We start from the raw sequence: 27,198 nt of genomic DNA on the forward strand, positions 1-27,198 counted from the left end.
AACTTCAGTTATCAGTAGGCTATTCTGAAGATATTTACAGTTGGATATTGCATATGGATGTGAGAAGAAAGAAAGTGTTCCTAGTGCATTTCTACATGTGTGAAATGAATGTCCCACACTGGGATTACTGCAGCTGAAGAAGACTTGAAGAAGAATCTGTCTATTCACATTTTTCTACCAGCCATTGATAAGTTGATTACATTTCTAACATGTTGTATTAAAGAAAATATAGGCTAGAAAATAACTCTTTGTTTGTGCTGTAAAGTGGTTAGGAGAAATTAAATCGGAATCGGCTAAAATCGGTATCGGCCGGTCAAACTCGATGAAAAATCGGAAATCGGAATCGGCCAAAAAATTGCAATCGGTGCATCTCTAATTTTTGTTTCCAAAAAAATATGTACCATCCATTCATTCTTACCACATTACCCAGTCCATATGAGTATAGATCCAGAATGATGTTTTTTTCCTCATTGAGCTCTGATGTGTTTTCAAAGTGTTCTTTTCATTTTTGTAAGCTGCGTAGTTGGCCACCATGCTGCATGCTACATGCAGAATAAACACTATCAACACAAACAAAAGATAGAAAGAATAAGACTAGTCATATAATCCACTGTTCTATTGCACTTAACATGCTAGCTAACATTATAACGTTTTCATACTAATCATCCTTGAAGCCTTCTTTTCAGGCAAAACTACATTGTCAGTTGGTAGGGCTAAAAAGCCATCAGTCATTGAATTAGTTACTAGCTAAAAGTTAGGCCTATCTATCCAGAGTTAGGCCTAACTTCAGACCACGGCTCTAGGATGCTTGTGTTTGAAATGCTCAGCTCATCTGTTATGTTGCCGTGAAATGACTTCTGCTTTACGGAGTCTGAATTCAATCTGTTTTGTTGCTTTATTTCACTAAAATATTGTAGGGATGCACGATATTGAATTTTAGCCGATATCCGATATGCCGACATTTACAAGCTCATTTTGGCTGATTGCCGATACCAATACCGATATATACACCTCTGCTTTTTAATTATTGAAAAGTCTCTCCGGTATTATAATTAATCTGTTATTATGATAGGTTATTTGCTGCAGATATGGGACCTTAAAAAATTGTAGCCTTTCATTTTAGAAATAGACATTCACTCATGAAAACTATTGAAATTATTTCAAATATGGCAGATTTATTTATATTTTCACATCACAGTTTCCATACTTGAACAGTAGGCTACCTCTTTGAATTTGAACAACTACAGTTTCCTTAAAACTGTGTTGTTTACAATGACACATTCTTGACACAACATGACAAATGCACAGATCTGCCATCGCACTAGACGATTGTAACTCTGCACGCGTATCATTTGCACGTCACCTTATTGGCCAGGTATATCGGCAGAAATGTTCATATCTGCAGATGGCGATAATTACAGTGTATGAAAATGCACTGTACTGTATCGCTGGACTTTTTACAGTGCATGAAAATGCACTGTACTGTTCTTCCTAGGCTTCTTATTCTTCTTCTTCTAACGCTCGCAATTCAGCTTCAACCGTTTAACGTAGAAACTTCATTCAAACGTTGTTGCGTAGGTCTTGCTTATGCCATGTGTGCTTTGTATTTTTCAACTTTGTAACTTTTATACTTTTTAAACTATGAATTAAAAAACGATTTCCCCATAGATTTAACATTGAGCTATTTCCCCATAGACTTAACATTGCTCATTATGACATCACGGCAGCAATTAGAATCTTACGCCAGGTGGCTGGCCACCTGGGCACCAACTGTCAGTTTCTCTGGCTATAAGCATACAGTCTCTCAGAAGACTACATATCCTGTTAACTGTTTCCTCTGTCCACAACTGTTTCAAAATAAAAGTCCTCACTGCAATAATACACTATTAAATCATTTAACCATTGAAACTACTCAACTATTGAACTGTTCAACCATTCCAACTGTCAGTTATCATCCACTATGCCTCCAGTCAACTACATGAAACCTCCATGTACCTAGCAACCAACATAGCAACCATTAAAATTAAGTGTTAATGACCGTTTCCATAGCAACCAACATGATTATACTGCAGTAACTTCTTGTTTCCTGATAGTGGCCAACATGGATACCCTAGCAACAAATGTTTCAAAATAAAAGTCCTCACTAGCAAGTTAGCATAGTTAGCATTGTTAGCATAGTTAGCATTTTTAGCATAACTGCAAAAAATCATCAACTAAGTTAGCTAATCAACCTGGTTAGCATTGTTAGCAAATTTAGCATTGTTAGCATAGTTAGCATTTTTAGCATTACTGCTAGAAATCATCGGTTAAGTTAGCTAATCAACCTGGTTAGCCTTGTTAGTAAAGTTAGCATTGCAAGCATAATTAGCATTTTTAGCGTAACTGCTAGAAATCATTAGCTAAGTTAGCTAATCAACATTTTAACATGAATAGAAATCATTAGTTAAGTTAGAACTGGAATGTTTCATCTTTAAACTGTCTACCTTCACACTATCAACTCTCTGTAAACTATGCAACCACCATGTTTACCCTAGCTAAACCTTAGTAACCATATCTACATTATCTATCTATTTTTGCATTTTCATGCACTGGTAATTCCTTGGAATTGCTTTTCTAGTTATTATTATTCTTCCGACCACTTTTTCTGCAATGAATTCAGCTCTAACCATTTAACGTACAAACTTCGTTCAACCATCGTTACGTAGGTCTCTCAAACGACAGGTGTGGTATGTAACTGACGTTTCACAACTTCATACTTTTTAAGATATTTGCCATAAATGTGCTAAAATTTCCCCATTGTAAGTCAATGGGTCGAACGTTCGTGTGTTAAAATCTAATGACATCACGATGCTTTTGCGCCTCTCAAGTTCAACTAAAGACGGTAACTTCCACAACATTAGCCTACTCACCATCTGTCTGACTGACTGTAGCCTGCTGCCTATCCATCTCCATACCGCTATGTAAGCTACAAACAACTTGGACTGGTCCGAGCTTGCTTCTGCTACTAAGTCCACATCTGTCCATATTTGGCACATAAGCACAAGTGCGGTTAAAGGAATATTTCGGTATTTTACACTTTAAGCCCGTTTTCTGTATTGCCTATCATGAAAACGAGTGTTTGAAATCTTGACGATTGAGCCTGTTTGTGCAATTTGGCAGCTTTAGAATGTTCTCTGTATGGCTGTAACATTGCTCGCTACTTCAACGATCTTCTATAGTAAATCTTTAACGTTTTTCTTCTATCGTAAATCTTTAACCTTCAACAAGGAAAACTATGCAGGATTGGCGATTTCATTGTCGTTTTCGCATTCACTTTTCTCTCGTTTTATGCTTGCATATTTCTCTGCAGAGCTTCCCCTACAGCTTTAGCGTGTATATTTTACAAAACTCCTCAATCGGTCAGTCTGCCGTGCCTTTTCTTGAGACTTTACATGACACTTCCTGGAGTAGAGCATGGGTGCGTGCCCAAGGGCTCCTGAAGTTGCAACCGTGCATCTACCGCTACAGACCACTAGGGTGGGCGAAAAAAAATATCATTCGACCGGTAATGACTCATTTAACCATACAGTATATAACAGTATGGAACGAATTGATTAACTGAAAAATGTTGCATAGTTTACCTTTAACAAACCTAACGATTTCCGACTAAAACAAATAGCCTAACGTTATCAAGCCAGGCAAAATTGCTAGGCTACTTGAATTAAAATGACGCAGACCACGAGAGACCTAGATAGTTCAGCTGTAAATAAAGCTAACTTCACTGAATCAATGTCAACTCCCGGTGTTGATCCCAGTCACAATTAGGCATAACATTTTAAATGTTAACCACCTTTAATAGCCTATTGTGAAACTCATATAGCCTACTGCTTCATCTAAAGTACCTTATATCACAACCGAGTTGCTGTTTTGGCCACAACTCACGCTTTTAACAGAGCATTCATTAACAGACCTAACTCTATGTCCAACTCCTTCACTCTCAGACCTGCGCAAACACACACGCAAACACACGCACCTAAAACTCCACCCCCCAGTTCCCCTAAAAGGGACACAACAATTTCAGGAACTCAACAGGTAACAGAACACATCACACACAATTAAGAGGATACCACAATATGATATCAATGTACACACGTTAATGTCAGCATTATCTGCATTTCACTAAACTCCACAACTAGTTTGTTTCCACTTGCCACTGTAGCAGTGACGCTACTTACCCTCATTGGAGAAGGCTAGACACTCTGGTGTGTTAGCAAATCAGGGTCGGTCTCATGATTTTGAAAGTAACATAATTTGTAACCGATTCGATAGTTTTCCGATTCGTCATTTTTAAATCGATGTATCAATCGATGCATAGTACATTTAAACCGATCCAGGGGTTTGCCGACCGATGCACTCGCATTTTGAACGTTCCGAATGATTACCGATACGTATCGGTTAATCTTTACACCCCTAATCAACATCCATCAATATCTGTGTCTAATTCAATTGCTACTTAGCAACCTCCATAACAAGCAACTCTAAAAATGCATAACTTATAACAACAAGGGATGTCACGAGAACCGATACTTGCGATACCTCTCGATTCTAAAATGAAAAAACACAGACGATGCCTATTTTTTTGAAGCACCGTAAGCACCGACGCCAGCATAAGCATCGGTGCTGCGACTCTTCCAGAACTGATGGGGGCAATACAGTGTTTCCCAAACATAGACTAATTTGTGGCCATGCACCACAGATTCAGCACCGGCCGCCACATATTGCGTTTCGTTACTTTTTTAAAAAATGTATTTATCTATTTTTTAACCGTATTGAAAAACACGCAACATTCGTTAAGCTGAATTTCCTTTCCCTGCTCTTCCTCTCTGTCACTCACGCGTCTGTCTCTCATGCACACACGTCACATATGCACACACACACACAGCCTTTCCCCTCCGTGCACACAGCGTCTGTCTCCATGAAATCCAACCAGATCATTCCTGGAAGCGTGGTCGTTCTGATGCATCTGACGCTGCCCGGGTGGAAGCTTAGTTCTTCCGCAACTTTTGTAGATTATACGTGCACGGTGCAACTTTACCAAACAGTAGAAGTAAACTTCTCCTTGGCCCGCTCTCGTGCGTGCTCAATGGACACCCGCCCACGACATGCACATTTAATCCAAATAAAACATTCACAATCGTGAACGCAATGACGCACAGAAGACGACTAGCTAAATTGCTGTTTAAAATCCGGTTAGCATCATTAGCTAGTCTATGCTGAAGACATTTGATTAAAACTCTTGCATTCAAGTTGACTGACCATCTCAATACCAATGTTTTTCAACTCCAAGACTTAAAAGGTTCTGTCCCAAGGAGAAAAAGTAGCTTACCTTGAAACTTAAATACATGTGGGGAAACTGAACAGTCCAACCAGTAGAGTATGATAAGCTTAGCCTGCTACTTCGTTTACAAAATGTTGAGGCTTCAACCAGATAGCTGAATTTAAGAGGTGGAGTTGTAATATGAATAGTAGGCTATAATCTGCATAAAGTTTGCTGTTAATGGAGATCAGAAATTTCATATAATGTATAAATAGTTACAGAATGTGTGTGTTTCAAGTAAAGACTTTACATCTTGTAAAAAAAAATCATTCACATTATATGAAAGCAGAGTGATAAAAAGGCGATGCAAGTTGTTGGTTTTTATACAATCCATTAGAAAAGTGATTTAATTAATTAAGCCTATGTGATATGCTCGCAATTGGATACTGTATTCCGTTATGCTCTGTATGTTACAGAAATTATATTTCAGTATTCTGCAAATATTTCAATAAAGAAATTCATTAAGTACATGGGATTTTAGAAAATCCTTTTTTTTAACGATAGTATCGAATTTGGCATCGAGAATCGTGTAATTTTGCTGGTATTGGCACCGACTACTGATTTTTTGGTATCGTGACACCCCTAAACAACATACTGTATATTACACAACATGTAGGCTAATTCCTCATTCGCTCTGTTTTACCCCATCTCTCTTTTTGGTATTACTTGTGTTAACTACAAATTAAATTACTGTATATTTCTTATTTCATTTTTGGCATTTTCATGCACTGGTAATTCCTTGGAATTACCTTTCTAGTTCAGTTTTAAAGCTTTTATCTGCCGATACCGATGCAGTGCCGATATTATCTTCCATCCCTAGAATATTGGCACACATTTGAAAGTTTTGGCCTATTTAACAAAAATATTTTACAGGTTTTAGTTTTGGCACATAGCCTAAACATTTCCATTACCAACCATTTTCCTAGATAAAGAAATTGAAAGCACCAATGAACGTAGCCTAGCTGATCAATCAAATATCCAAAGTGCATCTGGTGGACTGGTGTATATGGCCTACATTTTTGAGGACTGCCCAAAGTGCAGTCCCCACGTGTTACATGGCATTGGGCTTCATTGAGATTATTTCAAATTGCAGGATTATGAAGGAGTTCACTATATGTCCATTTTGCATATGGTCACTATTCAACTATGGCATGGGAAACACAGCTTTGCATTCTATTGCCTAATCCATTTAAAAAAATCCTTACAAGATGGTTTATCTTTTTAAGTTGCTGCTACTTCTTTAAGGAAATTGTCCATGCCATTAGACCGTTGCTTAATCCAAAATGTCTCAATAGCAGAAAAAAGTCCTTCATTTAGTATGCTTAAACTGGCTTAAACACACAAAGTCCTTGAAACTATGCACGTGGACAACATTAACACCACCAGGGATCAAGGTTCAGTGGTCAGAACTGAAGTCATTACTCCAAGCTGTAAACAGTTACAGCAAAAACAAGCTTCATACTTCTACTATTCGTAACTGGGCTAACAGCTATTGCTTACAGAAGAATGTCAAGTCTTCAAGAGAAAATACAATACAGTCTACAAGAAAATTCAAAGAACGCCACAAACAGAGGCAATGGAAATGGCCATAAGCTTAATAGAAAGGTGCACAACAGGATTCAAGAGCAGCAGCTGTCAAATATCAAAAATTCGAAAGTGTGACGAGTAGGCTAGATTTTTTTTTTTTAAGCAAAAATTAAACAAACTAAAAAAGCAATATCAGCCCAAGGTGGCACATTATGAAGAGCTAACTTTCCAGTTAAAATAATAATCATGCAGAGGAGGTATCAACACTGATTAATCCTCAGGACGAGGAACATATTCATCTGCGTGGAAAAATCATATCGCACAAATAAACGTTGCAATAATGATCATGACATCAATCAATTGAATGGGGAGCAATTCATTTTCTACAAACGTTAGCGTTACAGATAGCTAACGTTAGATAGCTTTGGCCGACTGAGGAATGCCACTGGTTAGCTACTAACATCACTTAACATTGCACTGTAACCTACTCTGCGAACTAGAACCGTCAAGATAGTGAAGAGAATTTCACACACGGAAATGCACGATAGCATGGCATCATGCGTTACATTAGACAAAATACAATAAAATACATAACCAACTCCGATCTGCTTTACCTTCAGAGCCTACACTGTTGCTATCCGCTATAGATATAGGTACCGACCTAGCTAGCCACCACCACCAAGCCACTCAGCAATCCCCGGAGCATCCAACGGTGAATAACGTACCAAAAAGGCATCAGCCCAAACGTCCAGGACCGCTCTGAACCTAATTGTATAGATCAGCAGCACCAAACATTTAATAGTTACCTTACAGTTTAATAGCTACCTTCGTCCAAGACAACGTTTTTGCAGTTATTATCACAGTGATTCCTGTGCTTCAACCTGCTCTCCTCCGCCATCTTGACCTGTTCAAAACAATGAAAAAAAAAACACTCAACTGACGTCAACAGCCCATGCATCTTCCCCTTGTAGGCTACTCGAGTCCAAGACGTCCAAGACTGTGATTGGCGCCTGACGATTTTGCACAGTGCAGCAGCCTGATTTGTTCAGTTCTTCTCACCTGCAGATCTTTTTAATGCCCTGTAGCCTACCATTAGGCTACAAATGAGTGTGCTTATGTCATACCTTCTATGTAGGCCTACATCAAAATAAGAAAGGTTTATTTGGCTAACAGAAAGGGCAAAACATAATGATCTGTTTTTTCCCCAGTTGATCCGAGTAGCCTACTTTTAAGTAGAATCCATTTCGGCTTCGGACATTTATTTCTGTAGCCTATTCACATAGAGTAGCCTAGCCTATGGCTACTTAGACATATTGATAATTCCATGTCTTCTGGCCTCAACTTATTAAAATTTTGTCAAATGGTTCAAAATTCTGCGTTTTCATATTGATACAGTATTAATTAAGAAAACAATGTGTGTCAATGAATGAGTTAAGTAGGCGTAAACCTACAGCCTATTCTTTTACCAAATGATATGCATTCTGTGCATTATTTTGTGAAAGTTAATATGCATCTGCATGCAAATGTGTCAACTAAGTTGAGTATGAGTGTAACAGGTAAGGTGAAGGTAAATTGGGACATCAGGTAAAATGAGACGAATTTGGTTTTAGGCCTGTAGGCTATCACTTTGTTAGCTGCCAATCACACGTCATATTGTTATTGCACATGTCCTTTACAAAATAAAATCATTTTGATTGGTCCAAAGTAGGCCTATCACAAATGGGAGGAGCCCAGATTAAAAAAGATCAGTGGACCAATACTTGCAAGTAGTTGTAATAATAATAGCCTACAAAACATGATTGAAATGTATGCTATTTTATTAGAGGTTTAAATTACCATGAAAATTAATTTTAGTGACTAGTGCAGCAGGCAATTTGGGACAAAAAACAAAGCTAAAATGGGACACTTTTAGTACATTAGCCATTAATGTTAAGGTGTTAGCATATTAGCCTTTTCACACTCTGGCCTACAATAAAGGCCTATCACATTCACACTTGTACACTCGTGCTGGTGCACGCACACACACATATCTGAACACTATCATTAAATTATTAAAAAATAAAAATAAACATTAGAATTACTGTAAAATTTGTTGCACATTCTTCAATTCTACAACTCACCATCCCGAGTGTCCCATTTTACCTGAACACTTGCTTTGCTTTGGTGTCTTGTGGTATTTGAAGGTTAATAACTTAACATATTATAATTGGCAGCATATTTTCTGCCATTATATTATATAGACTCAGAAGATCAAAGTATTCACCTGTTTAGCATTTTAGCAAATAGTTTTATTTGTGATCTATCAAAGAGTGTTCCAAATTACCTATTATCTCTAGCCTATAACATAATTGCACAAGAGATCTAGTGCATCTAGTTACAGTTTCAATCTAGTCCTTTCAAGTTTCATTTTTAATTTTATTTCACACTGTAGTGAGAATCTCTGGTAGCACCTCCTCTCCCCCTTTGTCTCTTTTGAAATTGCTGACTGCACCTATAAAAAACACTTAAGAAACCATTCCATAAAACACATACACAGAATCAGTTAGTCTGTAAGTTATAGGCCTTTTATTTAACTTTATTTGTTTGCATTGACATTTGTGTTATCATTTAAATATAATGTACTAAGAGTTAAACATTCATCACAATCATAACTAAAACAATTCTGAGGTGCGCTCAAATTCAGTGGTGAACGTTTGTGGCGAATAGGCCTATGTTTTCTCTGAACAGATCAATTTGAATGATTTGGTGTAAACAGTTTATTGTAATGGTAACACTTCGTCCAGCTCACGTCCAGGTCTACTGTTTATGGAGAACTACCTTCTCAAACTGTTTGTGAGTGTTCCAAAATGTTTGCAGAGAACTCAAGGCAAACAGAAAGCTGTTTACAGACGTTCGCCAATGCTTGCAAATTTGAACGCACCTCTGCTTAGGGCACCAAAATGGCCAGCAGCAGCCCAGAACTAAATGAACATAAAACAAGGTTGGTCTTTCATGAAAGAAAATTATACGTTGTGACACATTGTCTTGATGATATATTACAATACAATCTACATTACAGTCTTTACAGAATTCACATCTTTTAATTCTGTTCCTCAACAATTCTGAGTATCTACAATGATGCAGGCACAAATACACTAAGGTCATTTAGGTTGATCCAACTAGGACATGTCTGACATATAGATTTATTGATTTTTTAGGAGGTACACAGCTTACAAGCAGTGTCAATGACATCATATTGACAACAAAATTACAGATAAAAGTCTAACAAAAGCCAAGTTGACAGATACTGTAGGCCTAAATTAATTAATCTTATCCCATTTCCTCTCGTACCAGGACAATCACTTAATGCAGATGCCAAATGGCATGCCAGAATAAAAGGACATGTTGAGGACATGATATTCAAAGAGAATAATGGATTGTAAAGAGAAAACGTGACATACAGACACCTTTAGTGGCCTCCTGTGTCAAATGTGTGTTTACACATTCACTTAAATCATGCTAAGAATTTCTTCACAAATAAAACGGTACTGATGAAAGATAATCCACAGGAAAACATACACACCTCTGAGCATGGTGGTGAGGTGGTGTATGCATCATATTTATGATTTGCAGTAGGTGACACTAAGAGGAAGTAACAGTGATGTAAGGAGGCTAAACAGTCCATCTGTCCATCTGTAGGGCGATTACCATCTTAATTGAACTATCAACATATAGCTATCATGTCAGTTATGGGAGTGGAACACCCAGTTAACTTGGTTCAAACAATGTAAAAAAAAACACAGCTGTTTAATAAAAACAACATGCATCATAATGCACTGTGAATTCACATCTCTAATATTAGTGCACATTTAACTTTGCACACATGGATAAACTTTCAGGATGCGCAACAAGCATCATACATACACTATGCATACATACATACAGTTCATATAGGCGTATGCAGCATCCGTGTAGAGGTTTACCTGAAAGATGTACATGATAATTTGTCAATCTCAGTTGTGTCTCAACCCATATGAGGATCACTGTAAGAGTGGATGTTGGGTGTCAATTTCAGGCTGTTTGACTCACGCTAGTGAAGAGACTTGGGTGTACATCTTGTGCGATAACCAAAAGTGGGAAGGTGTGTACACACAATAAATTGTTTTCTGTTGTTCAAAAGACTGATAGATTTGGCCCTAAGTGTTTGCAACTACCAATAAAGAAATAGTTGTTTGGCTCTTCCTTTATACATTTGAGTTATTTGATCTGCTATCCCATTCTTCTTTCTCCACATGAATACTCCATGGCTTATGTCCCTTTCTGATTCTTCGGCTTATAGGTGAGAAGACGTGGAGAAACACAGCTTCAAAGTGTAAGGGTTGGATCCATCTAAAAAAAAATCCAAAGATTAGCAAGCAAAGAAAGTTAACATAGAAATGGGATAACGCCAACTTTTTTGTGTAATTACAAGAATAGACCATGCCTTGTCATGCTAGGCAATGAGGACTATAAAAGCAGCTTGTTAAGGAAAAAAGGTTTGGTAAGTCAGCATGAAAGGAATCATAGGCTAAATGGTTCTGGCAAAGCAGAGTTTTTTCAGTGGCCTTGACAGTGCCTGACAGTGTCCATATTAGGAGCTTTAGGATGGATAAGATGTGTTGTGAAAACAAGGGCTTTACAACTTGAACTAGAAGACAGTAGTCACAACAACCAGAAAAGGGGGATGAAACCTGGGATATTAATGCAAAGATCCTTGTCTTTTTCTGGGCAAGACTTTAAGGGGCATATGATGTATATCAAAATAGACTATCTGCTGTGCCTACAAATGCTTATGCTTGTAATTAACTTTTGTCGTAACACTGAAAAGTGAATGACTATGATAAGTCCAGGCCCTGAATGAAAAGTTGGTTTAAGAGTACTAGCTCACTCACTTGGTATCCTGATCTGGTAATGGTTGAGCACTGTTAGCACCTCCACAGCATCTGTCTTGCTCTCAAACTCAAGCAGACCTGATATGGTTTTAGAGCTGGCTGGAGAGTGTAAATAAGGGAATAGTAAAAAAAAACATTAAGTAGGGTGCAGTCTCAGCAACTGAACTGTTTTAACTGCAGTAAAACTGAGCAATAGGCCTGTGCGCGCGCGCACACACACACACACACACACACACACACACACACACACACACACACACACACACACACACACACACACACACACACACACACACACACACACACACACACACACACACACACACACAAACACAGAAAAGCCTGAATATACTGTATAACAGTTAAACCTTAAATACAAGATCAACATACAGTTTTTTCCAATCGTTTACACACAATTTTGAAAACGGGGCTCTTTTTGTCCAAACATATCACACAATTAACCAAACACAACACCCAATCAGCAGAACATAACAGATTGTTAGCAAAATGAAATATTTCTGTCAAAACAATAAACACATTGATAAAACCTTATACTGTTCTCATATCACTAACACATTCTTTGAATGATTCCACACTGTCGCTATCTTATACACACCAACAAATTCAAAACACATCTGTAAAAACCCTCTTCCAATATAAGGATCTTATTCAGACATATTGTTTGAGAGCATTAGGATAATTTAGATGACAAAAATATTTTGATGAACCCTCATCAAGCAATGCACAAAACTGATGCTGCAGACAATATTTCTTTCTTTCACTGAACCATATGTTCAGTTACAGTGACAAGTCAATCAACAGAAAATGCCAAAATTATAGTTCTTGCTACTGTAAAGTGTAGAAAAATAAAAATCTGTACACAAACAAAAAGTACTGTACACTTACAGTCACTGAAGAAAAACTAAAGCAACAATACAAACAAGTAACAACAATACATAATACTCTAATCATCTCTCTGTCTAGCTGGATCAGGCCATAAGAGTTCACCACACCACAGGCTATGGGTGCCTCTCATTTGGGCTTTTATACGTCCTCCCTCGCTCCTCTGGCCTCGATCCTCACTGATCGACATAGTGAATGATGGGGCGAAAACAATGGGATAGTCTATCCAGTGTTAGTTATAGATCAGTGGGAACGCCCCTCGAGGATCGAGCATAACACACCTGAGTGCTGCGTTTTCAATTTTGCACATGTGTGCTTACACACCTGGTGGATGTGATTATTCAATTTGTTCATTGGTGTGGTCATTGGCAAGCCAGGGCTTTATAATGACAAGGAAGTACCTAACAATCTTTATCTGTGTCTAAGGTGTGAAAATGTGTTTTACGTTTTGACATTCACTGTGTGTAATGTTTCGCAAAAAGTGTGAAGCTGAATTTGTGCTTACTGTTGTACTACTCTGCGCAGGCCTTTTGCTTCTTAAGTGTTAAGTATTGTTAACTGTCTGTTAATCTTGATTTTAGTGTGTAAACGATTGGAAAAAACTGTAATATAATTAAGGCTAATGAAGGGGACAAAGAAATGTACAGAATTGAACAGTAACATGATGTATATTTATTAAAATAATTCATATTAACATTACAGAAAATGGAACTTACGTTTGGCATCAAAGACTTTGAACTTGACGAAACCAGGTACACCGTGTTCTGAACATAACTAAATAAGAAAGAACAAATACATTTAGTTGACTCTCTTTGAAATATTTTCTTTCTTTAAGTTTTTGCAACAGTGCGTTGTAAGTTATCACTTCTGGCATAATAATTCTGGTACACACTATAGGCACGGAAAATACCTCTTTTTTTTCAGAAGTTGGTCGTTGCCAAGATGTGCTACAATTACAGCTGTGGCAAAATTTGTTAGGACCCTTCCGAAAAGGAAGAAAATAATCCAAACATAGCATTTATAACTATTTACTTCATGTTTAATGCAATCAAACTTTTCTTTGAACTCTTCAATCAACAGAATAGTTTAGATAATAAAACAAATGATGATGCTGCACAACCTTTCAGGCACTACCAACAAGACATTTCTGTAGCTTTCAATACACTTCTGCAACTGCTATACTGCCTCAGGTACAAAGGGTTCCTTCTGCAGACTACACTGGATTTTTCCATTGATGTACTCAGACCAAGGCTCATAGAAGACCACTTCAGTATAGTCTGTGAATGTCTAGAATGTTTTTATTCACAGTCATTCTTTGGTGCTTTTAGCTGTGTTTTGGGTCATTATCTTCCCTTTGGGAGGGCACGTGACTTGAGCCCTGGGCAGTACATTTTGCTCTAGGGTGCCTTCTAGTGTTGAGATTGCATTGTTCCCGGCACAGATTCAAGGCACCCCGTATTAAAACACAGGAAAGCAGCCCCAAAATATAACCACATCTCCCTCCATGGTGTTATTTTCTTTGAAAGTGACAAATTCCAGTTTCATCTCATCAGTCCAAAGAACTGTTCATCCAGATGGATTGTATGCATTTCTACCAGTTATGCCTTTCCATGTTTTTCTTCCAACAGTGGAATTCTACAAAATGTCCACTTCTGTCCAAAATGTGACAGATGTGATCAGACAATGTTGACTTTGGAAGAAAAGCTCTTTGTCTTTCAATTTGAACTCATTGCAACATTTTGTCCAGGCTAGTTTAAAATATCTTTATAAACTGTCCTGCTGTGTTTTTACTCATGCATAGCAAAATGTAGTGCCCATTGATGAGGGAAATATCTTAGTTTTGCATTTTATTTGTGATGATCCAAACTGTAGATACACTATTATCCCATTCTCCTCCAGTGTTGTATACATATTTTGATAGCTGGCATTTCCCCTTAGCAGAGTGAGACTAGGTGCTGTCCACACAGGGATGACAGAAATTGTATGTGTATGAAAATGGGAACATTTTTGATCGTTTTGGTCTTATGTCCACATGACAACAGCGTTAGGTACCCAAAAAAACATACTTTTAACAGGTTCCATAGTGGGAATTTTTAAAAACTGCAGGCTTTTGCCCTCTTTCTTTAGTTGTCTTGTTGACCATATATAGGCTACCTGTGAAGCTATAGCCACAACCCCAATAACTGCCATATTCTTTATATAGCCATAAGCTAAGAAAAAGAGCTGACTAACAGACTGCTGGTAAGTAAAAACCTTGAGCGTTGTCAAATAAATAGCTGATGGACAGACTGGGGTTAGCAAAACGTGAGTTATGAAGAATAAATAGCTGATGAACAGACAGAATGGTTCTCTGACCGCAAACCCTTCTCTACAGAGAGTACAATCTTGACCTTTTCTCTTCTGTGCATATTACTCTTAAGCTTTAACACTATTTTATAGAATTCACATGGCATACATGTACGAGCCTACATGCTCAGTGTCTATTTCACAAAGGCCTTTTCTGCTAAGTAGTAGATAGGCCATTTTGAATATTGAATACACTACCCACCATCATTTTCTGTAACCTATGAAAGTAGCATGACAAATCGAACAGGTTGACCTCTTTTTAAACTGGACAGCATTTTTCTTTTTGTGCTAGAAATGCATGCCTATTGCCTACATACACTGTACATGACTGGCAACATGGGGGACAAACAGAACATTCGCTCACTATCCACTAGCTGCCTGTCTGATGAACACACTGTGAAAAAACGCTGTCTCTGTAGATAGCCCAGGCTTCACAAACTGCAGCAAAAACAAACTGGTGCAACCTGCACCATGGAACATAACAAACAGTGTTCCAGCCAATAACCAACAAGATGCGCATTTAGGCTACCTGTGAAGCTATAGCCACAACCTCAATAACTGCCATATTCTTTATATAGCCATAAGCTAAGAAAAAGAGCTGACTAACAGACTGCTGGTAAGTAAAAACCTTGAGCGTTGTCAAATAAATAGCTGATGAACAGACAGAATGGTTCTCTGACCGCAAACCCTTCAATTGCAAGGGAAGAAGGGGGGGGGGGGGAGTAGTGAGCTACAGAAGCTCTTTGTTTGAATGTCAACATTTTCCTTGATGAGAAAATTGTACAAGAGTATGGTGGGCCCAGGCTAGGTCTTTCAGTCCGTCATAGCATAAATCCTCATGTCAAATCCATTAAGTCGTTTTAATACTGTCCTGTGGTGAGAATAAACATCAGCTATTAAGTACTTAAGGTCACAGGGTGAAAGGTCATGATCATATGGGGTCCATGTCCTAATGTTCTCCCTCATCTGTATTGTCTTCAAATGTTAGTGATACCTGACAGTTCTCCTGTGTTCTGTGACAATTCTCACCGTATTGCACCTTAAATAATAACCCCCCCCCCCCTGCACCGGCGTTCCTTTACTCTATAACAGTGGCCTAGAAGTGCAGAGAAAGTGAAGATCCCAAGAAGAGGTGGAGATGTAGATAACATTTTATTAGGACGTAAAAGCTTTCTGGACATACAGTGCACCCTGCAGATACACCCACCACTTCCTGAGGTCTGGGCTGCTTGCTTTCGGCATCTGGCCAAAGATTTGCCACTTGGGACTTTAAGACTGGTGCTGTTCACTGTGGAAGACATTTCACTAACAATGGCCGGGTTTCCCAAAATCGTTAAGAAGCTCTTAAGTCCTAAGAACTTCTTAGGAGCGTTCTTAGAACATTCTTACAACGCTCCTAAGAAGTTCTTAGCACTTAAGAGCTTCTTAACAATTTTGGGAAACCCGGCCAATGCTGGAACTTCATAGAGCTGCTATTTAGCTGCCTTGACTTCACCAAGCTACTGATATACGGTTTGTTTTTTGCATCTGACTTGAGAGACTGCTCAGGATTTCAGCTTCACACTGATCTGTGCTTCTAACTGTGCTCAATAGTGGCCTAGTGTTGTCTGATTGGACCAGGGTGGAAATAGTCACTCTGTGATTGTATACTGTAAGACAGCTGCTTTGAAGTGTAGGTGTTTTGGAAGGGATTGAACAAGTAAACAAGTTAATAAGTTATATTTAGTTGTTGGCAAAAAATATGTGAATTTGGTGTTTGATGATTTTGTTACATAAAAATGCAATAATAATACAAATGCAATAATATATTTAGTTGTAATTTAAATTCTATTCTATTTTACACCTGCAGAAATGATGACAATGCAATGCAATAACCTTTTTTTGCATAAACAAGTCAGTACCCAAAAGTACTATCAGTGTGTATATGATGAATACTGTGTATTGGATTTACAGGCATAGTTATCAACTAAGAGGAGCTTCTTTGTTGCCATTGGCAACTGTACCTCAACACCAACATCTTTGACCTGTGGTGTTCCCCAGGGGTCGATCTTGGGGCCACTATTATTCAACCTCTATATGCTCCCACTTGGACAAATCACCCAAAATAATTTTATTTCATATCATAGCTATGCAGATGACACACAAATCTACTTAGATCTGTCGCCGAAAGACTATGGTCCCCTTGAATCTCTATGTCAGTGTATAGAACAAATCAACACTTGGATGGCTCAAATTTTTCTTCAGCTGAACAAAGAAAAAACTGAAGTAATTATATTTGGTAAAAAGGAGGAAAGAATTAAGGTTGCCACTCTCCTTGACACAAAAGGATTGAAAGCAAAGGATACTGTTAAAAATCTCGGTGCAAAATCGACAGTGATCTAAATTTCAACAGCCACATGAAAATGATAACTAAATCAGCTTTTTATCACCTAAAAAATATTGCCAAACTGAGAGGGTTAATGTCAAAACATGACTTAGAAAAACTCATTCATGCATTTATCTCTAGCAGGGTTGATTACTGCAATGGGTTTTTCACAGGCCTTCCTAAAAAGACTATCAAACACTTCAGATGATTCAAAATGCAGCAGCTAGGGTTCTCACAAAAACAAAAAGAACTGAGCACATTACTCCAATTCTTAAATCTCTGCACTGGCTTCCAGTAAGTCACAGAGTTGACTTTAAAGCACTACTGCTTGTTTATAAATCAGTAAATGGAGCAGGACCTAAATACCTATCAGACATGTTTCAGCAGTACACACCCTCTCGTCCTCTCAGGTCTCAGGAGAAAAACCTCTTAGTAAAACCTGCTGTTAGAACTAAACATGGCGAAGCAGCTTTTAGCTGCTATGCGGCTCAGCTTTGGAACCAACTTTCTGATGACATTAAAAAGGCCCCAACTGCAGCCTGTTTTAAATCTAGACTTAAGACCAAATTGTTCTCAGATGATTTCTGCTAACTGTCTTTTAATTATTCCACCTTGAGTCTTTTAAGTTAATTATTCTTTATTGATTTTATCTTCATTTATGCTTTCTTTTTATTTTCTATTATGATCTTATTATTATTATTATTATTATTATTACTCTTTGCCCATCTATGCTTTTATCTGCTATAATTACTGTTTGTTTTTTGTTTATGTAAAGCACATTGAATGACCTCTGTGTATGATATGTGCTATATAAATAAACTTGACTTGACTTGACTATGAGTGTGTGTAGATCCTGTTCTCAAGCCAATATTGGTAAATGCCAGAATCTTTGTGAAAACTTCGAAAGAACAGTTGGTCAAGGTCAAGCAATGTGGTCTGTGTGTATGTTGTATGTTGCATTTGTGTGAAGCACTATGAGTGCCCAATGTTCTGGGAAATGTACTATAGAAATAAATGTACCTTGCCTTAGCTTATTTACGTAAATCAGGCCCTAAGATGTTTTAGCTTACCAACCTAAATTTCTCCCTTGAGTAGCTTTCACATGGTTCCACTCCCACTTGAGATAATTGGTCTCTTGCAAAGAGTTCAAGGGAACTTCCCTTCTAGTCTGTTTTATGCCTGCTATGGTGCTTACAGCATAACGAAAGAACGTTTAGAATGGTAACATACCCTTCGTAGCTCATCCTCTGTCACACAAGGAGGTACATTGTAAAAATGGAGGACACAAGATGGTGGCTGAATAATGTTCTTAGAGGCCTGCCCAGCACTTGTGAATCTGTTGTTACGGGTCATAGCAAAGTCCTTGTAGCTGCTAGAGCCATCCTCAAGCTCAAAGACCTGGCTTGGGATGACCGCCTGCTGCTTGGACACACTGCAGAGAAAAGGAAATGTTGGGAGTACTAAAAGAGGACAGAGTGCATTTGTAATATAGTCAATAAAATGTTCTAAAGAATTCTTATTGTCTGTTTTATTCTTGACTTTAATGGGCCTGACAGAAACACATTATATGCCACTAATGAAAGCCAAGAGAAAGATGCCTCTCACCAGACATTAAGCCTCTTGCTGAAGACCTTGATGTTGTTGAGGTGTGTGATGGCTCGGTCCACAGCATATTCATCCCCCATCTCCACCAATGCTGTGCCTGGAACACTCTTCATGAACTTCACCTGACACAATCAAAAGGAACCTCAAACTCAAACCACACACACATACACATCATTCAACCCCTGCAGCTCCAAGAAAATAAAATACAGCAATGGGTAAGGTTGCCTAGTGCTATCTGCAGTGGTGTTGTAGACCATACATTTCGAACATCTCTCATGCATTAGTTTTGGAGAGTCATATCCAAAGAAAAATAAAAGATACTAAGTAGAATTTATCATTTTAGACGTTATGTTAAGCTATATGATGACCTAGAACAGGGGTTCCCAAACTTTTCCATGACAAGGCTATGGCCAAGATGTCCTCTAACCCATCGCCACAAGCACTTCGCAATGGAGCATACAGTGTGTAAAAATTGCATTCGGGGCTTTCTGCTTGACAGCTGTAACTGCACTTATTCCCAGTCATAGCCTGCGGCCCTATCTGTACACACTCCCACACAACAAGACCAGTCAAGCCCATTTGTCTCAGTGTACTCCGCCAAAACTTGCAAAATATCTCATATATCCAAAATATCCATTTTAGCAGAACTAGCCAGCTAGCTAAATAGCAGGAACGCTCACGGATGTAATGGACTTCACCAGGGCTGTACAGTTTAAGTTATCATTTTTGAATGGGATTTTGAATACCAGCCAATCAGAAAGATTACCGTAATTTCCCAACTACTACTATACACATACTACAACTATACATTGATTTTGCAAAATTTCTTCAGCTGTGAGGTTAGTAGATAGGGGCAGTTAACATAGTATTAATTTGGTGCATGCCTGTGTGTGTACATGTGCCTGTGTGTGCGTGCCTGTTTGTGTTCATGTGCGTGTGTGCATGAGTGTACATGTGTGCTGTGTGTGTGAACGTGTGTGTGTGCATGAGCATACATGTGTGCTGAGTGTGTGTACCCACTTCAAATTCCGTGCATTTTTGCAATTCCGTGCAATTCTGTTTTGAACCTGTCAGCCAAAGATATTTGCAATCACAATGCCTTAATTTTGCTTATTCATTTTCAACTAGGTGCCACTATATCTCCAATGAGTGAATGTGGGATGGGTTGACATGGCCCCTTGAGATCGACATACTAAAAAATCCCAGGCTCTACCATTCTCGAGATCCTAGCGGAAAGCCCGAAATACAATTTGTTGTGTGTCATCCTTGTGGGGCTATATGCCCACCAAGTTTCATTGCAGCCTGGTCTTTCAGTGAACCGAGGATCCTCGACACACACAAAATTACTGAAGAACAAATAAATAAATTAATAAATAAAAATCTGGAAGAATAAAACTGACTAAACCTATATGACTGCCACTTAGCTTGTGTGGTGGTCATAATGATAAATGTTACTAATGCTTACATACTTCATTTACAAACACAAGAGTGACAGTTCAGTTTATACCATGGTTTGGATATCACAGTCTGATACAAGTTTTGTACAAGAGAGATAAATATTTCTTTAAAAATCTTCCCACAATGTTATAAAAGCAGTATAGTATGTATTTTTCTCTGTGTTCTCCCTTTAATTCTGAACTGCTACCACACTACTTTCACAAAGCACTGAATTTGTTGAAAATGTCTTGAATGCACTCATGTTAGATTCAAAACTTAGTTTAATATATGTGTACTGTAGGTCTACTTCTCTCCTAGATAACTACTCACCTTCTCAATGTTTCCATAGAGACAGAAGAGGTTGAAGATGCGGGTGCAGTTCATCTTCTCAGGGTGAAGGCCACTCACCATGGCAACTGAGCTAGTGGCATGCCCCATGTAGGAGGAAGTCTGAGGTAAAGGATAAGCGACCACCTCTGGCATGTCATGTGAGCTTCTCTTAAATCTGGTGTTGGTGGGCAGTGGCAATAGGGGGCAGTGAGAGCCTATAATGAGGATAAGGAAGAGGGAGGGAAAGAGAGGAGAGTTTGTCCAAATGAGACTGCATAATTGAAGGTCATTGGTTTTCCAACAATAATGACCCAAAACACACAGCTAAAACTGTCCAAGAATGGCTAAGAGCAACAGCTTGGGTGAACCAGACTAACACGTTAACAGGTTCACCCAGGCTAAAAAACAAAAACTTTTATCAAGCAGCCTTCGAGCCTCTGAATCCCACTGAACGTTTATGAAATAAATTAAACATGCAATCTAGAGAGGACCTGAGATGACTGGAGCAGTTTTCTCAGTGGGAAGAGAAGGCCAACATGCTGATGCAATTTAATTGTCTGACAGAGAGCTTCTGAAATCGCTTGTAGGCAATAATTGGCGCTAAAAGGGTACACCTGGCGCTCAACGGAAGCTTTCTGTTTGCTGAGCTTATTCTGCAGCAATTCCCTTTCACTAAAATCAATGGGCCTGGCTATATCAAATATATCAGAAATATTAACAAGTTAGGGATGCACCTGAAATGTAATATGTTATTCAGAAAAGCATATAGATAACACAATATAGATAACACAAAAAAACAAAAAAGAATTATTATTCAGAAACAGAAAGTCAGCTCAATACCCAACTGTGCATCAACCACTGTTTAAAATCAGTTCATGAATGGTCAAGACGGCGGAGTAGTGTAGTGGCGAACCCCGCATTCACACTGTCTCCGTCCGTCGACGGATCTCATTCACTTTGCATGGGGCGGACTCGAAATGCATTGTGGGTCCGTCCGTTCCTTCAGCTCTGTTGCCTCCGTCAAGAAAGTTGAGAAATGTTCAACTTTTCAGGCAGCGACGGATCCGTCAGCCAATCAGATCGCGTGTATGCAAATACACATACAGCAGATACAACCGAGATCCGTCGACGGAAGGAGACAGTGTGAATGCGGGGTAAGGAGTTCACCTAGCAGGAAGTAGCCACACAAGTTGTAGATTCAATTTTCCAATGCCCCCAATGTGCCCTTGAGAAAGGCACATAACCCTGACTTGCTCCAGGCAGTGGCAGTGCCATGCTATAACACCTTAGGCCCAGGCCCAGAATTCACACATGTTGGCATTGAAGCGTGGCGGCACTACCCACACAGAGCACATTTGACTTAACAGTGGCGTAAATACCACCAAACACCAGTGGGGTATCCTACGAAGCAAGTTAGACATACAGTATCTAGGCTATCTAGACATATCGAGGCTGCACAAAGCCTTAACTCGAGTATTAAGTTAAGTGATCCTACGGTAGCAGGTATGTGATAAATTTGTCAAACTAGGCTTTCAGCTCAGATCTGTGCGCATTCTCGGGGTTTCGGTGACTTTGGCCAATCATGAAACGAGATGCACAAGACCGCCTATATTTAAAAAAAAAAACGATTACTTCCGCATTTACAGCGCCCTCCACAATTATTGGCACCCCTGGTTAAGATGTGTTCTTTAGCTTCTAATAAATTCATTTTTCACCACAATGAAAAAAAAGCGCAAAATCCAACCTTTAATACGAGTGCATTTATTTAGAAGGAAAAAAATCCCACATTAAGAAATAATTATTCTTCATAAAATCACCTGTTCCACAATTATTGGCACCCCTAACAATTCCTAGGAAATAAATGTAATTAAAGTATTTCTGTAATTTCTGTCATTTCTACAGTAGTTTACAAAGTCATTCAGAGTATGTAGGAACATTTAATTAGTAATTCTTAACATCCTGTTTCCCTGGGCTATCAATATGACGTGACACAGAGGCCATTTCTCTTCAACATGGGAAAGACAAAGGAACACACTGTTCAAGTAAGGCAGATGTGTGTCGACCTTCACAAGTAAGGCAATGGCTATAAGAAAATAGCCACTCGCACACCTGCCCATATCTATGGTCAGAGGAATCGTTAAGAAGTTTAAAACAACTGGAACAGTGGTAAACAAGCCTGGAAGAGGACGCATGTTTATTTTGCCACCACGCACAGTGAGGAGGATGGTAAGAGAAATAAAAAAAATCTCCAAAACTCACTGTTACAGAATTGCATCAAATGGTTGCATCTTGGGGTCACAAAGTCTCCAAAACGACCATCAGGCACTATCTACATGCCAACAAGTTGTTTGGGAGGCATGCAGGGAAAACAACCTTTCTCACTCAAAATCATAAGCACAAACGTCTGGAGCGGTACTGGGCCTTCAACTGGGACCGTGTGCTTTGGTCAGATGAGACAAAGTTAGAGCTTTTTGGCAACAAACACTCTAAGTGGGTCTGGCGTAACAAAAAGATGAGTATGCAGAACAGCACCTCATGCCCACTGTGAAGTATGGGGGAGGATCGGTAATGCTGTGGGCCTGTTTCTCTTCCAAAGGGCCTGGGAACCTTGTTAGGGTGCATGGCATCATGAATGCTTTGAAATACCAGGACATTTTAAATCAAAATCTGGTGGCCTCTGCCCGAAAGCTGAAGATGGATCGTCACTGGGTCTTTCAGCAAGATAATGACCCTAAACATATGGCCAAGTGAGTCTACACAGAAATGGTTCACCAGACACCGTATCAAGCTCCTACCATGGCCATCTCAGTTCCCAGACCTCAACCCCATTGAAAACCTGTGTGGTGAGTTGAAGAGGAGAGTGCAGAGGAGAGAACCCAGGTCGTTGGATGATTTGGAGATTTAGTGCAAAGAGGAATGGTCGAAGATCCCTCTTTCTGTTTTCTCTAATCTTGTGAAACATTATAAGACAAGATTAGCTGCTGTTTTATTAGCAAAAGGGGGTTGTACAAAGCATTTACATCAGGGGTGCCAATAATTGTGGCACACATGATTTGATGTAAAATAATTATTTCTTAATGTGGGATTTTTTTCCTTCTAAATAAATGCACTTGTATTAAAGGTTGGATTTTACGCTTTTTTTCATTGTGGTCCTATATTATTTGGAAAAAAAAATAATTTATCAGAAGCTAAAGAACACATCTTAACCAGGGGTGCCAATAATTGTGGAGGGCGCTGTATGAGTGGTAGCGTAATCTAGGGTGGTCATTTTTAGTGTCTGACCTATAATATCAAAAAAAGTTGATGGTCATCAGATATTGTATGGTATGCATGTCCATAGTAGTGATATATCTGCATGCGCAACATAGTTAGAAGCGCCTTCGAGTTTCAAAATGTTTGAAGAGGCGGAGCTGCTCCAGTAGATGCTATGACAGATTCTCACACGTGAGATGACTTCGTTTTTCAAGATAATTGATTGGTCAGTTAGTCAGTAGGATTAGTCAGAGGGCGGTGGTTTTTCACGATTTGAGCTATAACTTATAATAAATAATAATAATAAATGTTATTTATAATGCACTTTACATCAGTGATGTAAAGGGCATACCTCGCTAACCCACTAATCGAGCTTCGTAGGACACCCCACAGGTCTACAGGAATCCTTGGCCGAAATGTCACGGTGGGCCCGTCATCAAACCTGCACATTAACTGCAAATAATTCGACCACTTTTTACCTGTTGGTATAGGTAATATCTTTTTTTTGTGATTTCAATGTTCCCAAATGAAACGTTGGCTATAAATAAATAAAAAATACCTGCAACTTATAATTCTTTTCATTATTATTATTATTATTATTATCCTAAAATGAACAAAGGACCTACTGGGAGCTTGGAAATGTGCTTATCCAATGATCTTATCCATAAGTATTGAACATTGAAATGTTTTTCTTTTTTTGTGGAAGGGTACCAACACATTTGCATCACAACATATTTATTTGGTTATTATTTTCAAACAAGAAAGATCAAGAATAGAAGAACTCACCATAGCCATTATCTCCATAAGAAGAGGGATGCTCCCCTAAAATGGCCTGTCGCTGTCTTCCTTTGGCACGCTCTGAAATCAGACGTTTAAGAGGAGTGTGAAATAAATACATTGTTTGAAAAACAAATACACATTTCGAACAGCTAACAATGGAGTAATCCATCACAAATGTGTTTTACTGTTGGTTTTTAGTAACATAAGTAACATAAGCTCAATGTACACATGTACCTTATTCTTTCCTAAACCAAAAGCAAATCATGTTGGAATCAGGAAACCTTTGAGTGTAATTATTGAACTACTATTTGTGCATTTCTTTACAAGCAGAACAATATGGAGGCTGCAAACTCTTTCACTTATCATCAAAAGCGTTTATACATCACAATTCTGGGTATGAATACTGTACATGCCACATTATTCAGAATGGTACCACATGCTAAGCTTATCTGACCTAAACTTAAGTCACATGACTTGGACTGAAATCAAGTTTGAAAAAAAGACTTGCAACTTGCAACATTTCATGAGAACATTTACAGTAATACGGTTGCACAGCTTGAGTGCACAGCAGAGGCAGACCAGGTGTGCAGAAACAGACACCTGGGGCTTCAAGTACAAAGCTTGTGTGCGCACAAAAATGTTGTGTACGCCATCTTTCACGCTCAGTCAGATGTATCAAGAGTGAGATAAACGTGAGAGTGTACGTTCCTCCACGACAACTTCATGTGTGGCGGACGCACATTTCCAATGTGTAATTGTCAGTTGGCGACACTTGAGAAGCAATGCCGCACAACAACTTAAGTTGATCACAAGTCCTTTATTTGCACAGTATACTGTGGATTATATGTGGGTTATTGAAATTATAACACTTTCAAGGTAGCGGCCTATGTATCTGAATAAATGGACATGCAACATGCGTAAATGCTGCTAGGCTATGAAATACAGTTATAATGATAGCTCATTATCCTTATTAGAGGATATCAAGAATTAAAAGAGTATGTGAAGCCTACTCAGAGAGACGGGGGCAATAGGCTATTTACATGATTGCTGATGACAAGGTTATCACCCATTTCAGATTTTAAAGAACTTTTACACAACATACAGTATGTAAACAATGAGGTTGGCTTTGCGAAAACCCATGACACCAACTTGGAGATTGACCAAAGAATCTGCCACAGTCCCCACTGCCACGCTCCACCATTACAGTTTTCTTTTGTCATTAATTAGCCTACAGCTGATAAAGATGTCAAATTCTTGCCGTACAATTCTCTAAATATTTCTTGCATTTGCTGGAAATAAACTTTACTATTATTTTGCGGATTTCAATTACAAAATTTTTACGTAGGGCCGACTACAGATCCATGTATCATTTTTCATTCTTATTAACATTGCGAGATATGGCATTTTGCCTTCGTGGAGGTCTGCGCTCTCGAGTGTGATTGAGGGAGGAGAGAGGATGGAGTGTAGTGCTTGTGCATGTGTGGTTATTTTCACGTTCATTGGGATGTACAAAGAAAAGCTGTGTGGAATGCTGCCTGCGCACAGTTTCATAATTGTTTTAGGACTGCGCCAATACGACGTTTTAGTATAAATTCCACATTACATGACAAAAACAAAGATAATACACATTTACAGAGTAGCATACAGTACATCCACTCAGATGTTCTCACCTCTCCTGACGAGAAAGGGCTTTGTGTAGTCCCAACTGTCATTGTCATTTCTGATGACATTGAGGCGTGAGGGCTGCAATGAGGGGGCGAAAGAGAGCACAGCGGCACTGCATGTGTGTTAGAGTGACTGTGAGTGTGAAGAGTGTGTGTTTGTGTGTGTGTGTGCATGCATGCTGCCAGAGTGTGTGTGTATGGATGTGTGTAAGCACTGTAGATTTACCCGCGCATATTCAATTTTCAAAGTGCAGCATCCTGCATATATGTCTGCTCCATTTAGGGCTGCTTTGGCCCTCTGGGCATTCTGAACGGACTCAAATGTGAGAGGAGGCGAGTCAAGGAAGAGAAGGTGGGAGGTTTGGAATTCTTGAACAAAACACTTTATCCCCAGGGTTTGGAAAGAGGTCACTGGATTGGATTAAAACAGACTGGTGATAAACACAAGTCAGAGACAATTCAGTACTTGGGGAGTTTTTCCACCAAAAAAAAACCAACATTCTGATATACACTCTCCAAATAAAAAGGAAGAAATGGTGGTACTGCCAAATGTAATGCTATCCATACACACTAGACATGTTTGTGTGCACAGATAAATACTCACCATAACAACTTCTAACACTTTCATATTCTTGAGTTACTCAAACAAAATCTTATGGAGAGCAGCAGGTTCAACTGCCTCAGCCTTCTGTTTCTTTAGTACAATTAGACTCCAGAAAGGAT

At 38.8% G+C, this 27,198-nt stretch overlaps 2 protein-coding genes across 4 annotated transcripts in view; both read right to left on the minus strand.

Annotated features, from left to right (window-relative positions):
* LOC134095581 (atlastin-2-like) overlaps positions 1 to 7,802 on the minus strand; it is a 33,496-nt gene extending 25,694 nt beyond the window's left edge. For 2 of the 3 annotated variants that reach the window (XM_062549211.1, XM_062549204.1), the window contains exon 1: positions 7,709 to 7,802. In XM_062549211.1, coding sequence (XP_062405195.1) covers positions 7,709 to 7,781 — 73 coding nt within the window. In that variant the 5' untranslated portion in view covers positions 7,782 to 7,802. Of the gene's footprint in view, positions 1 to 7,689 lie in introns of all 3 variants that reach the window. The other variant, XM_062549220.1, reaches the window with a different exon arrangement.
* A 1,629-nt stretch (positions 7,803 to 9,431) lies between these two features.
* LOC134095600 (heterogeneous nuclear ribonucleoprotein L-like) overlaps positions 9,432 to 27,198 on the minus strand; it is a 47,581-nt gene continuing 29,814 nt past the window's right edge. Inside the window, exons 5-13 of the mRNA XM_062549229.1 lie at positions 26,702 to 26,796; positions 26,482 to 26,554; positions 24,818 to 24,889; positions 20,780 to 20,994; positions 19,013 to 19,134; positions 18,638 to 18,839; positions 13,413 to 13,470; positions 11,794 to 11,892; positions 9,432 to 11,251 (exon numbers count right to left, since the gene is read on the minus strand). Coding sequence (XP_062405213.1) covers positions 11,196 to 11,251; positions 11,794 to 11,892; positions 13,413 to 13,470; positions 18,638 to 18,839; positions 19,013 to 19,134; positions 20,780 to 20,994; positions 24,818 to 24,889; positions 26,482 to 26,554; positions 26,702 to 26,796 — 992 coding nt within the window. The 3' untranslated portion in view covers positions 9,432 to 11,195. The remainder of the gene's footprint in view (positions 11,252 to 11,793; positions 11,893 to 13,412; positions 13,471 to 18,637; positions 18,840 to 19,012; positions 19,135 to 20,779; positions 20,995 to 24,817; positions 24,890 to 26,481; positions 26,555 to 26,701; positions 26,797 to 27,198) is intronic.

Source organism: Sardina pilchardus, chromosome 1, assembly GCF_963854185.1.
Source record: "Sardina pilchardus chromosome 1, fSarPil1.1, whole genome shotgun sequence".
NCBI classification, from domain to species: Eukaryota; Metazoa; Chordata; class Actinopteri; order Clupeiformes; family Clupeidae; genus Sardina; species Sardina pilchardus.